At 36.8% G+C, this 13,584-nt stretch overlaps 1 protein-coding gene across 1 annotated transcript in view; it reads right to left on the bottom strand.

The window, feature by feature from the left end:
* The window catches only part of LOC114479138 (neuropilin-1a-like), a 99,097-nt gene extending 88,705 nt beyond the window's left edge, over window positions 1–10,392 (bottom strand). The window contains exons 1-2 of the mRNA XM_028472654.1: window positions 9,787–10,392; window positions 8,722–8,896 (exon numbers count right to left, since the gene is read on the bottom strand). Of these exons, the coding sequence (XP_028328455.1) occupies window positions 8,722–8,896; window positions 9,787–9,853 (242 nt within the window). The 5' untranslated portion in view covers window positions 9,854–10,392. The remainder of the gene's footprint in view (window positions 1–8,721; window positions 8,897–9,786) is intronic.
* Between the last annotated feature and the right edge of the window lie 3,192 nt (window positions 10,393–13,584).

Genomic DNA, 13,584 nt, shown 5'->3' with positions numbered 1-13,584 from the left:
CAAACTGAACCAATGTAACTTAAGAACTTACTATTTTTCATTCTGACATCAGAAAAAAGGGAGGAAATAACCTAACCTGCCCCCTTACTGTTTAATATTTAAAATAACTAATAGTCTTATTAGTTTAAGGCACAGAACAAACAACAGCATTCCTTCTGAGGCCCATGTGTCAAACACTCTTGGATGCAGACCATGAGATAATCATTCTGTGACAGCGCCACATTTAGTCTTCCTGTTTTCTGTGGCTGCTGTGGAACAGAAAAATACAACCATCTGGAGGGGACGCTTTTATTTATTTTTTATTTTTTTCTCCACAGAACAAGCTCTGAAATACCACCTTGGTCAAAAGCCACATTCGAAAAAGCTGAGTTTGGAGACAATTTTTGAGCTAATTTTTGAGCTGTGGCTCATTTTTGGCCTGCGGTATCAAAAACGTAGCTAAACATGTCTGCTGACGGATGTTTTTTTATGTTTTTCAGAGGAAGCAACATGTTATATTTGTCCATGCCGTCATGTGTCATCGGTTGTATTTGTATATACATGGATGCATTGTTCTCCTTGACAGTTTATCCCATTCTTTTCTAATCTATTTTCTCATCCTTTTACAGTAAAAAATAATCACTGTATTCCAATGAATCACTCCCTTTTGTTACTTTTCCAACCTTTCACCATCGCCCTAGAGGCATTCTGTCCTTTAGTTATCCACCATCCATCACTTGCTCATCCATTCGTTCAACAATTCATTAGTTCTGCTATTTCATTATTTATTAATCATCAACTTTCCCTATTTTTGTGGCGCATCCATCCGTGATCAATCATTCCAGATCTGTCACTGCACTATACCGTCTATCCACATGACCATTTTACATCTATTCAAATCAGCCATAAATTAAATACTCATTTATTCAAAAATGTATTTGTCTTCTATTCAGTTATCGCATGAATAGCATCCATTATGATCCATTCATTTCCATCTCATATTCAGCATTTGTCACTCTAAAAAGTAATTGTCCATACGCCATGTTTCTTTCAGGCTTTCAGCGTTACGTTGAGTGCACAGAATCCTCCCTGCAGACCGTCACACAGCCAAAATCCCCTGAATCTCTGCTGCAGGACATGTGATGCCTCCGAGCTCTGCCTATGTCAGTCCTGTGACTGCTGCCGCTGCTGCTGTAGGAAACATTTTTTTTTGACTAACTGTGGAGCGTTTTACGCCTTCAGACAAACCAAAAGGGACACTCAGGAGGAATTTATAGCCTCTTCCTCTGTGTTTCTCCCTCCTTCTTATTCCCCCTCCAGCCTCTCTGGTTCAGAATGAAGATTTGTTTGGTGTGTCCTTGAAATGTCAGTTCTCCCAACTAGAAAAGCCCCTCCACATACTACTGCCGCTGTTATTTATGATAATGAGGTGCTCTAACACTTATTCTGTGATTTACTGCAGTAATTACCTGAGGCTTTCCCTCAGCCTGCCTACCTTCAAGTTATGGGGTTTTCTTTCACTTACAAATGTTCTCATTTTTACTAACTGGTTCTGTTCTGAGAGTAAGGCTGTATTCACTAAGGATAGAAAGAAATGCCAATTATCGGCACGAATATTCTGCATTTTGACACATTTCGGCATCAGATATTTTTTTTTTTATCCGAAGTCCCAACTTTGAGTGCATCTTATTCTTCAGGGAAGTCCTGCACAATTGGGACTACAATTTGAGACTCACATTTCTGAGCAAATTCTATTTAACTTTGTTTTTATAACACTTCAGGAAGATATTTATTAATGAAAATGTTTAGTTACCTTTATAAGAGTTGATGCTGGCCCTGGGAACTCCCTGCCCTTTTTGTTTAATCTTCAAAGATAAATGAAAGATTCAATAATATTTTAGTTATATTACATTTTTTGGAAAACTTCACATTTACAGTAGAAAACTTTAGGGAGCTGTTCATTTGTTTGACTTTATAAGACATTTTGCTGAGGTTGGAAGCTCCCTGCACTTTCTGATGATTAAAATGTTAAAACAACCACGTCTATTGTGTGTTAACATGTTGCAAATATGAAAAGTTGTTTATTAAACATATTAACAGGATTTAAAACCCTTTTGTCAATGATTATAACATGTGCTCATGGAAAAAAATCTAATAAATGTTTGACAATCCTCTGTCTTTGACTTGCACATGAAACAACACAATGCAAACAAATTTGACAGTGTTTTAATGGTCTTGGGTTATGTAACTTTACATGTATAAGGAAATTCTGTTCTGTTTTTGTCTATTACCAAATGCTTAAAGCTTTATTTGCTTTTTTCTTTCAAAATGTTACGCAAGGCAAATTTATTTGTATAGCACATTTCATACACAAGGCAACTCAATGTGCTTTAAATGATAAAACATTCAAAAGCTTAAAATCAATCAGAACATTCAAAATCATCAGTAAAATCAATTAAAATCATCCACAAACACATTATATCAACAACATGACCAAAAATCTCTCTCTGAATCATACGCAGTAGAGAAAAAAGTGCCTAACTTTGATTTAAAAATGTTCACATTGGATGCTGACTTCAGCTCTACTGGCAGTTTGTTCCATTTAACACATAAAATCCAAGAATGGATTAGAATAATGATATGCAAACAGTTAAGCAATTCAAACTTAAGTGTTGGAGTTTGCCTTATTCAACATTTTGGCACCAATATTTTCACTTTGCAAATTAATATTGGCAATATCACACAATATCGTTCTAGTCATCAATAAATAATAAGCATCCTGTTTATATGGTTATCAAAAACTGTTTTCTAGTTGCCTTAAAAAAAGCCAAAGGAGTCAAAGATTGCTAGGCAACTGCTTTGAACTTACCATGTGACAGTACCACTGACAGCAACCAGGCAGTTTCATAAAACACAGACAAGGTCGCGGTTTGGATCCAGTACACTGACTTCCTGTGTCTGTGGGGAGACTGACACACTATGACTAAGCTAGAACAGTCAACGAAACGCACCGGTATCAATGTGTGCAAGTGCATCACAGAGTTCCCACGAAGCATACTGTAACTGACAGAAAGTTTCCAAGTGTGAGGAGCAAACTGTGCCAGTACAAGCCTCATGTGGGAGGGAAACAGTTCGGCCAACTCCTGAAAAGATGTCCCGAATTATCCGACCGCCGACGCATGTTCTGTCCCCGTGTCTCTGCTCTATTTTCCCGCTCTCTGCAGGGATCCACTTTTGTCAGCCACGCTATTTCTGACGTGGATGTGAGACAAGGCTCGTTCTGTTGTCGTTCCAGATTGGCTGCAGAGGCCGAGCTGACGGATCCAAACGTATCTGAGGAAAAGGGTTACTGGTTCTCGTCTGTTAGCCGAATAAAGATTTTGTCACTTGAGAGTTGGTGTGACTAAAAGGTTGACGTTAGAAATATCACCCAGAATAACTATTTTCCAGAACTGCAGGCATCAAAAATTCAGCATTTGAATATGAAAATTGACCCTAAATATGCTTAGAAGGATTTTTTTATAACATCAGGTCAAACCCACTTTGTTGGGGATCATCTAACTTTAGCATATCTTTCTTGATGAACACTGCTTCAGATTTAATCTAATTAGAGATCCTACATGCAAACGCTGAGTCATGAGCTTAGTTGGATTTTTTTTTTTTTTTTTTTTGCCGCAGATGTTGGAAATGCAGCCAGTGTGTGGTCTGGTTTCTCTATTTGGAAAGTTAAATACAGACTACTTTTACAGCAGCCAAATATGTTTGTTCCATTTTGGTCCAATAATTTGATTAGGGGACTGGGAGAAATGGGCAAACTGGGACACGCTATCCCATGACAGAGGAATGGAGTCGCTGTTTGTTTAGAACAATGATTTTCATTGTTTTTTGAAGTGGGAATTGGAAACCAAAACAGGCCAGTGATCTAAAGCAGACTGGCTTGCTACTAAATCATTATGTAGCTGATCAAAACACTATAAAAGCAAAATATAATGAGGTTGTCAAGATAAGAGCAGTGCTTTTGTAAATAGTAATATAATCTATCAGATAACTCGTGATAGAAGCATTAGCATCCAGCCTGCGTTTGATGGTTCCTGTTGGTTTTTTTCAATTTGTTTTTATTGGCACAGCCGCCAAGAGCTCCGAGTAGGGAAATTTCTGTTTTCACTTCTGTAATTCATTAAAGACACTACATTTATGTCATTTCTGAGAATTCTAATTATTTTCCATGCCCGTTTTTTTCTGTACAACAGGGGTTGCCAACTATATTTGCCTGAGGGTTGGTTGATAACAGAACGGTCTTTTTCAAACAAGCTAAAGTTTAGCATTGGCAGAAGTAGTCTACTAAGAATCATTCTAACATTCAGTGCGAAAAGGAGCAATAATGAGCAAATTAACTGTAATCTAAGCTCTTCTCCTATTAGCTTTGACAAGGACGTAATGTTATCAGCGGCGTTTGTTTGTTTGCAGGAATACGTCAGCAGTGCTGAACAGATTTTTACAAAACTTTAAACAAAGATAGAATTTATGCAATGGGAGATTCCATTAACTTTTGAAGGGGATACTGATAAATATACTGATTCTGGATCAGTTTAAAAGCTTAAAAATACCTATCTCTCATCATTGAAGAAATTACAAAATAACATCTCAGTTCATAATTGACCGATCTTTATAAAATTTGACTCAAGTATGTCAGGATTGTTTTTCAATTACTCCAAGTTTTATCTGGATCGGATACCGATTGCGCATTTCATTGGGATTTTTAGGGAAAAATGGGGTGTCCATACTGTACTTTTGGATCTACTATATTGTTATGAATGGGGATGGGAATTTTTTTCAAGCCTTTAAAGTGTGAATGATCATTGTACCCTGATCAAGATTATTGATCCACAAAAACTGCCAATAACTGTCAAAGAGGAGATTTGTTACTTGTTGTTTATCGTAGCAAACAAAGCTAAAATAGCTGCACAACATCAGAATAAATGTCAGCTTTAAGCAGCATAACTACTAAAGGACATTTTCTTTGATCTCATGACATGCTTCGACTGTCAACTACCAGTCTTCCTCAGAGGCGTCTGCTGATCACTTTGATGTATTTTTGATTTCCGCGTAGTAATTCCTGTTCATTTTGCCTTCTTTTTTAATAATATCTTGAAGTTTCATTTGTTCAGATTATTTATTGAAAAAGAAGACGAAATGAACTTGCTGGAATTATAACTACTTAAAACATTTCTAATAAGGGAGTCACTGTAATGAAGCCAAACTCCTATCTATCCGACAACCTACAGTCTATCAAACATCATTTGAGGATTAGCTGAAAAATGTATGACTATAACTGTAGAATAAATTGATTACATAAAAACATGCATCTGTATCGGCACATGAACTGTGTTTGTAAATCAGGAAGTGTCACCGTGTGATCGTGGGGCCATGAGTCAGGGATATAGAGACGAGAGCATGTGATCAAAAGGTCCCTGGTAGACAAAAAAAAATCCCCTCCCACTCACAATCACTGGTGCAAAACTCCCAAAGCTTCCTGAGCTCTGCTCATGGATCGGCAGAGAGAAGCTCAGAGCGGATACAAATTTTGTAAACATGGGGATAAATATTCACTTCTGTCCAAAACTGAAGAAAATATTGATGTTTTATCAATTTTTATCAAATGTTTGCAGAGTTCCCACACAGTAGAGGGATTGTTAGTTGCAAGAAAGCTATTGGTTTGAATCCAAACATCCATGCATGGATGGATCAAGCTGAGATACTTGCTTGTGTGTGTGTGTAATGGACAAACACAATATTCTGTTGGTCAAACACAATATTCTGTTGCTGTTTCCAATCACATTCTAGGGCCCTTTCAGCAAAAAATAAAACTAAGACATTATCTCAGGATAATAAGAGCAGAATCAAAGTCTTGCCAGATGCTTAGAAGCCATCTTCCTGGGCAGTTCCACCATTTGACGGGCTCCCAAAACCAACAGGGATCCCTGCCAAGTTAGAGAGCTACGAGCTGCACCCCATCACCATCCAACATCAACTCACACAACAAATAATGAAACCAATCGAGCAAAGTAGAAGCCTTCAAGGAAACAGCCAAATGGGGAGGGTGAAGCAGGGGCAATGGATGAATGGTCAATTCTGAGTTAAACTTGCTAATGCAAAAAGCAGCACAATGTGTGTCACTTTTGGCTTTTCCTCCAATAAGGGACAGCATGTGTGAGTGAGTTCTGTAGTGTAGTTTGTTGATGGGCAGGTCTGGTTAATTAGGACGTACTCAGAAATCCATCCAACTGTACTTTTCATGTCGTTCTGAGAAGTAGTGAAAGCAGCGACTCCTAAAACATACTTTATTACAAAATAAGCTCTAAATATATCGAGAAAGGCGATAGTGCAATTTTCTATATCGCCAAAATAGAAATTTTGATATATCTTGAATCACGATATATTGCCCAGGCCTACCACTAATTCAAAAATCACACATTTACTTTTCCTAGAATTTTGTACAGCTCTCACAATATTTGTCAAACATTTTAAACTTTCATTTTTCCATCTTTCCACACTTCAGTTTTTCATGCACACGCTCTTGCTCTTTGAGCCAATGATGCATCAGCTCTTTCGAATCGCATCATAAAACCATTATCTCATGATAAACCCTTACGGTGGTATAATATTTTCTTTTACAACTGCCTCATTTCAGCGCATTAACCTGTGGAAAAGTAATTTAGGGAGACAATAACACTCTGCTGGGTGGTGTACTACACTGCCAACTGCTGTCTTGATATTTTATCACCAGGATTTATGACATTTCATTAAGTACTTAAACTGTATTCTCATATTTTTATAGCTCTCTGGGTTATCACATGGTTATTATTGAAAAAACCTTATTGCCTTTGCATAATTAGGTCTCGAAAGCTCGTAACGAAGTGAAAGGGGGTGTATTCTACAGAAAAGAAAAACAATCCCCATTATCTGTCCTGAGCACCGATGGTTTATTTGTCCCTCGGCGGTGAAACGCGATCCGATAGTATTGGAGGAACCCATCTGTGAGACAGTGCTGGACAGCTAGCATGTGATTTACACACCAGCCATTTATGGAGCTTTTAAAAAAAAAAGGACAGCGAAGCCGCCATAAAAATAAGCTTATTTATGGAGGAGAGCAACACATGGGGCTGCTGTGTGGACACACATAACTGAGTGTGTGTGGTTGTGTGTGTCACAGAGGAACACTATGAGTTGTGTGTTTGTTTGGATGTTGTATAGCTACAAGTTCGGTCCAAACCATGCACAAAGCACACAAAACAAAACATAAAACTTTGCTTCAGGCAGTTAAATGAGTCATGAAAATAACATACGACTGTTTTGATCCAACAAAAAGTATTTGCAAAAGCAGTTTTTTTTCCCATGCAAATGGTGTAAATAACACATTTGTAACCATCATAGGCTAGAGCTGGGCAATATGGACCAAAACTCATATCTCAATATTTTTTCTCAAAATGGCGATATACAATATTAATCTTGATATTTTTAACTCAATAAAGTACACAGACATATTTATCAAAAACAGCTGCACAATATGTGCCACTTTTGGCTTTTTCTCCATTAAAGGACAGCACATGTGAGTGAGTTCTGTAATGTGGCTTGTTTTGGGAAAAATTTGGGTGAGGACGCACTCAGAAATCCATAAAACTGCGTTTTTCATGCTGTTCTGAGAAGTAACGAAAACAGCGACTCCTAAAATGAGTATTTTTACACAAAATAAGCTTTAAAAATATATACTGTATCTCCGAAATATTGAAAAATTGTAAAGGACACTGTTTGACTGTACTCTATGAATAATATTAAATACGTATATGATGTGATTTGTACTGTGTGATTGTATGAATTAAAACAAGTTTAAAAAATATAGATATCTCGATATAGGCAATATTGTCATTTTCTATATCGCTAAAATAGAAAACTTGATATATCTTCAATCTTGATGTATTGCCCAGCCCTATCATAGGCTCCAACAGTGCAAATAATATCACTTCTGAATGAAAACTGCTTACTCCTGATGGACCCACACTGAACTTCTTTCATCATTTATTATTCATATGTTTTTTTATTCTGAAAAATGATCGATGAATTGCTTCTTTGCACCTTTTTTTTATACAATTTATTTATATAGTGTGTGAGAACAAAATGTGATTTGCATCAAGGGGGACTGTGGTCCAATTTCATTGTATGTTGTACTTAATATGATTATGCAATGACAATAAAGACTTATCTTAACTTTTAATATTGGTTTGTTCCATCACTGCATGAGAAAACGTGTTAAATCCCCCTTAAGTATCTGTGTTTTACCATAATTTGTCAAAAGATTATCCCACAAATAAATAATGAATAAACCACCACATCAGGATCAAAAAGGAGTTCATGCATGATTTGGTTTTGTTCGGGGAAAACCTGACACAGCAGCATTTTATGATCTGAAAAATCAAGTTCACTTTCACCGTCTTCAGAACCAAAATCCCAACAGGAAAACTCTCACATCAAATAATGCTCACAAAACCAATAAAATACCATCTAAATGTGGAGTTGCTGCAGTTAACACTATCTGAACCTTTTGCCATGAAGTCAACACATGTGCGTTTTTTAACCAGTAGGGGGCAGAGTTTCCCACTGTATCCAGGCAGGATCCACACACAGGTGGGGGTGGGAGGACTGGGAGACAGGAGTGAGGGAAAAGGTTAAGGTGTGAACTCTTACTTGCAGTCTCTGTCCTCCAAGTCGAAATGCGGGTTGAAGTTGATGAGGATCTTCTGACCCGCTTCAGGCGCGGTTATGACCCACACACACTGCTGGGAGGGCGGGTATGCCCCCGGGTAGCCCGGGGAGGTCAGGTAGTCTGCGGTGTGGATCTCTATGCTCCCCCCGCATTTATCTGCACCAAAAACACAAGGCGGGGAGTGTTTGTAAGTCACAAAAAAAATCTGTGTTAAAAAACAAAACAAAACACATGATTTCAGCTAAATAGCCCAATATATTGTTTTACTTTATTGTTTTGCCCCTTGGTTCATTTCATTGTTGTCTTTTTTTTTGTTGTTATCTTTCAGTGTGAAATGTGCCTTTTTGTTTGAATTTTAACTTGTTCAATTAAAAAACACAATTTCATCGAGTTGCAAACTGTTTTATAATTAATATGCGTTTAAAAAAAAACAAAACAATAAACTAAATAAATAATCATTTCGCAGATTGTGTGTATTCTGTTTAACAAAAACCTTGATCATAAACACATGTATAATCAAATTAAATTCCCCATATTGGAGGCTGACAGCTTAAATAAACAGGTGGCAAAACTTCATTAAAGGTGCGGTGTAAAGTGAGAGCTTTGCCTCCTTAAAGGTGTGAAGGTGCAGTGTGCCACCTTTATCAGCAAACAACAAGTGACTGATTGTTGTCACTGGGTTATTAAAATGCATTTAGTCTGGCACACAATGCGCAAACACAGTCCATGAAATAACTATATATAGTCAAATGCTATATGTGAAATATCTGCATATTATTGTTACAATCACAAATGGAAGGTAATTGGTTTTATTTTCTGTTGATCTGCGCTATTATTGGGATAATGACAGCCTTTCTGCGCACATTATTTGATGCGTTTGTCTGATGGTAACTGTATTACCTGCAGACTATAATCTCAGAGGGAAAAGCTTAACAGGTGAGTGGTAACAATGGCGCAAAATAAATAAAAAAAAAATGATGCAAAAATGGATCAATACTCAGCTCAGCTGCCTGTTGTCAAGCAGCGTGCGTCCATTCAACACCTACCAGTCTGAGTCAACGAAGAAACCGCGATGACTTGGGTGAAAAGGAACAATAGCAATCCACTACGCATCCTTATCAGATGGTACAGCAGGAAAAATCAAAAAAACAAGAAAAGGGTCAGGAGAAAACGAGGAATAAAAGCAGGGTTTATCCGTCCAAGTAGCGGGAAGCAAAAAGCAATGTGTTTCAAAGTGGGAGATGTGCCTGTTGTAGCAGCATCCTGCACTACAGCACCGAGTCTGTCAGGGAACAACTTCCCATTTTCTGGAAAATAAATAAATAAATAATCCAAATTTTGAAAAAATTAAAAAAAAAAAAAAAAGAAAGAAATGAAACGATCAGTGAACAGGTGAAATCCGCCTTTGGTTCGTACTCAAATCTCCACTTCTGACACCACAGAGCACTGAGATACTTCCAGGTTTTTTAACAGAGAAATCAGGAGATTTCACACAAAAAAACCAGCCGCAGATCTCCACACATGGACCGGCTTTGTCACTCCTGCGCTCCGTCCGCTCGCTGAGACTCAGTGACTGACTGACTGAAACATCGGCGTCGGTGAAACTGACAGAAGGATTTCCACACCAGCTAAATGAACACCTCCTGTCCCCGAGACACTGCTGCGCGCAACTAACAGCAGAGAGCAACGAGGAGAGGAGAGTGGAGCGGTGCGCCCTCCGTGCGCTCTGACGCGTGCGTAAAGGGGCAGGAAGGAGGCGTGCACAACTATAGTGGACGAGCCGTGGACACACACACACACACACACACACACACACACACACACACACACACACACACACACACACACACACACACACACACACACACACACACACACACACACACACACACACACACACGTTCTCAAACTGAGGTCCGCGAATCCTATGGGAAAGGATTTTAAGGACCACATGTAAGATTTAAAAACAAACATTTAATGCTTTAATCAATTTAATTAAAATATTGAATTAATAATTTTCCAAAATATTTTACAATTATGTATACTTACTAAATCAAAACACTTAACTGTTCAACTTGATCATTTTAAATTAAAAATGAAAAAAAAAGGCAATGCATCAGGATGCCTCAATACAACCTTGAAAATCACCAATCACTGCACTTGAAATTAAGTTTTTTGTTTGTTTATTAGGACCCCCATTAGCTTAAAGCTAATATCCGGAGTTTCAGAGAAAAGTCTCGATGTCCCGCCCTAAACAGCTCCACTTCCTCTCACTGCCTCTGCCAATCAACCAGAAGCCACGCCTCTACTTTTCTTTGCTCACCGTGGAATATAACAAGGTCGCATAGGTTCACATTGATATAGGTCTATGGGTCAGGTAAGAGGGTCTTATATACAATAATGTATATGAATGACCACCAGCAGTAGACCATAGTAAAAGACTAGTTAGGTATTGTTTTGCATTTCAAAAGAATCAGTCATACATTAAACATAGATTTCTCAGAAACTCCGGATATCAGCTTTAAGCATAAGCCAGGCATTTCCAAAGTCCGGCCCTGGGGCCAATTGCGGCCCGTGTTCAAATTTCCACTGGCCCGCCGGCATCATTGACCACAGTAAAAAATAAAATACAAAAAAAAAATTACAAAAAGCAATTTTATATTTCACTGAACAAGACATCTGAATAAGATAATTGTTGGTGTTAACATGTTTTGAATTTACAGTGAGCATTTCATGGTGAATAAATTGTAATGTTGCACATGAACCTAGATATATTTAATATTCCAGAAAGTCTTTTTTCGCCCCCCCAGACATATGTTTTCTTCATTTTGTGATCTTTACATATAAAAGGCAGTGATTTTAACATAAACTTATTTAAATTTATTTGTGTTCCACATGAATTAATGAGAAGTGTTCCATTTGCAACACAAAATTCATAGAATAGTTTATTTGCATTTGATGTTGATGGTTCAAAGAATTTCAGGGTGAATGGGTGGCCCCCACACATTTGCACCTCGCTAAATCTGGCCCTCTTTTAAAAAAAGTTTGGACACCCCTGGCATAAGCTATCAGCTATTCTTCCTGGGTCCACAGATTACACAATAACAACACAATTTACACAGTGAAAATAATAATCATATTACACCAACAAAGCAGGCGTTTCAACAACTACAACTCAAACAAAATCAATAACAGACATAAATGCTCCGCAGTATTAGAATTTGCATCTGGCAATACATTTTCTTAATAAATAATACATCTGTAGGGATTTTTAAAATTAATAAAGATTGTGTTGTTTAATGTCATTTGGTAATGAATTTCATTCAGCTCTGTATGTTACTGAGAACTGTACTAATGACGTTCTTACTTTGGGTAAAATAAAACCACTAACTGCATGCTTAGTTGAGTAAAGGTGTGTTTCTGTTCTGAAAGAAAGCTTTTGGTATAATATTCCATAGGAAGATCATCAATTCATATAATAATTTGTTTTTAACTAAACATGTTTAAAGCCTGTTAAATAATCCAGTTTTTAACCATGATTGTTTTATAATGTAGCTATAAATAGGGTGTGAAATTATAAATGGCTTTAACAGGGGCCGATAACTCAATTCAAAGAACTTTATTTTTCCATTAGGAACTTCCTTTGTGACAAAGTGTAAGTGCATTTGTATTGTTGTCTTTAATCAAAAATATGAAGTCGTAAAGGGGTTGTCTTCTGATCGAGAGGTTGGGGATTCGATCCCAGTCTATAGCTATGTGTTCAAGTGTCCTTGGGCAAGACACTAAAGTCCAGTCCCTGGTTGGACTCTTCAACAACATTGCAGTACTTTATAAAATATACATCAATTAAAAAGACTGTAATATGTACTGCATTATGTTATATACTATTCTATACAATATACTGTTATGGCACTATACTGAAGCAGTGATACAGTTTATGTCCAAATCATTTATGAGACATTACTAAAAATGAGTATTGCTTAGCTGTTGTTGTATTATTTATTGTCTGCTTTTGCAGCCACTTTGTTCACTTGAAAACAATTTTTTTTTTTTTGATTTACTATAATAATTAACTACTAGTAATGTACAATGGTCATTCTTAATAACCATAAATCATTGTGTAACTGTGTTGTTAATTGTTTTCCTTACATATTGTAATTACAATAAAGTCTGTTCAGTTTATCAATTAAAAGCTTGCACCAGTGCAGCTATTAATGTCAGGGTACGGCTGTTTTCTCATGTGCCTCCATTAGGGACCCGATGACCTCCTTTACTGGTTCCTCTTTCAGCAATTTTCTGAGAACATGCCGGAACTTGTTGCTATACTGTTGTTTCACGTGCGTGTGAGTGTGTGTGTGCGAAGAAACAGCATTACTGATTAAATAAAGCCACTGTTGACTAAAAGCACAAAGCATCTGCTTTTACAGAATGTGTTTTGGTAAATTTGGTCAATAAAGATTTTTTTGTTTCTTCTTCAATGTTTTAATATTCATTTACACCAATAACAACCAAACCTTATCAAAATGGATTGTGGAATATGTCATTTAATAAATTACTTAAAAAATATAAAAATAAATTGTAAAACAACGTTTTTATCTATTAATGCTTTATATGATCAATGTTTATTTTAAAAAAAACTATAAGTATTGTTAGAAGAGCTTAAATACTGTTCTATTTAAGGGGACGGGACCCAGATAAGCAAACTGCTTCTCTCGTCTCCTTTTTCGGCATGTACAAAAACAAAAAAAAAAAAAAAAAAAAAGAAAGTGAATGTAACCATGTCAGAAATAAACTGAATAAATAAATAAAAAAAAAATAAAATAAAATAAAAAAATTTACTAAGG

This window comes from Gouania willdenowi, chromosome 17 (assembly GCF_900634775.1).
Source record: "Gouania willdenowi chromosome 17, fGouWil2.1, whole genome shotgun sequence".
NCBI lineage: Eukaryota > Metazoa > Chordata > Actinopteri > Blenniiformes > Gobiesocidae > Gouania > Gouania willdenowi.
Note: the sequence above shows the minus strand (reverse complement) of the source record. Positions and strands in the feature narration are given on the sequence as shown.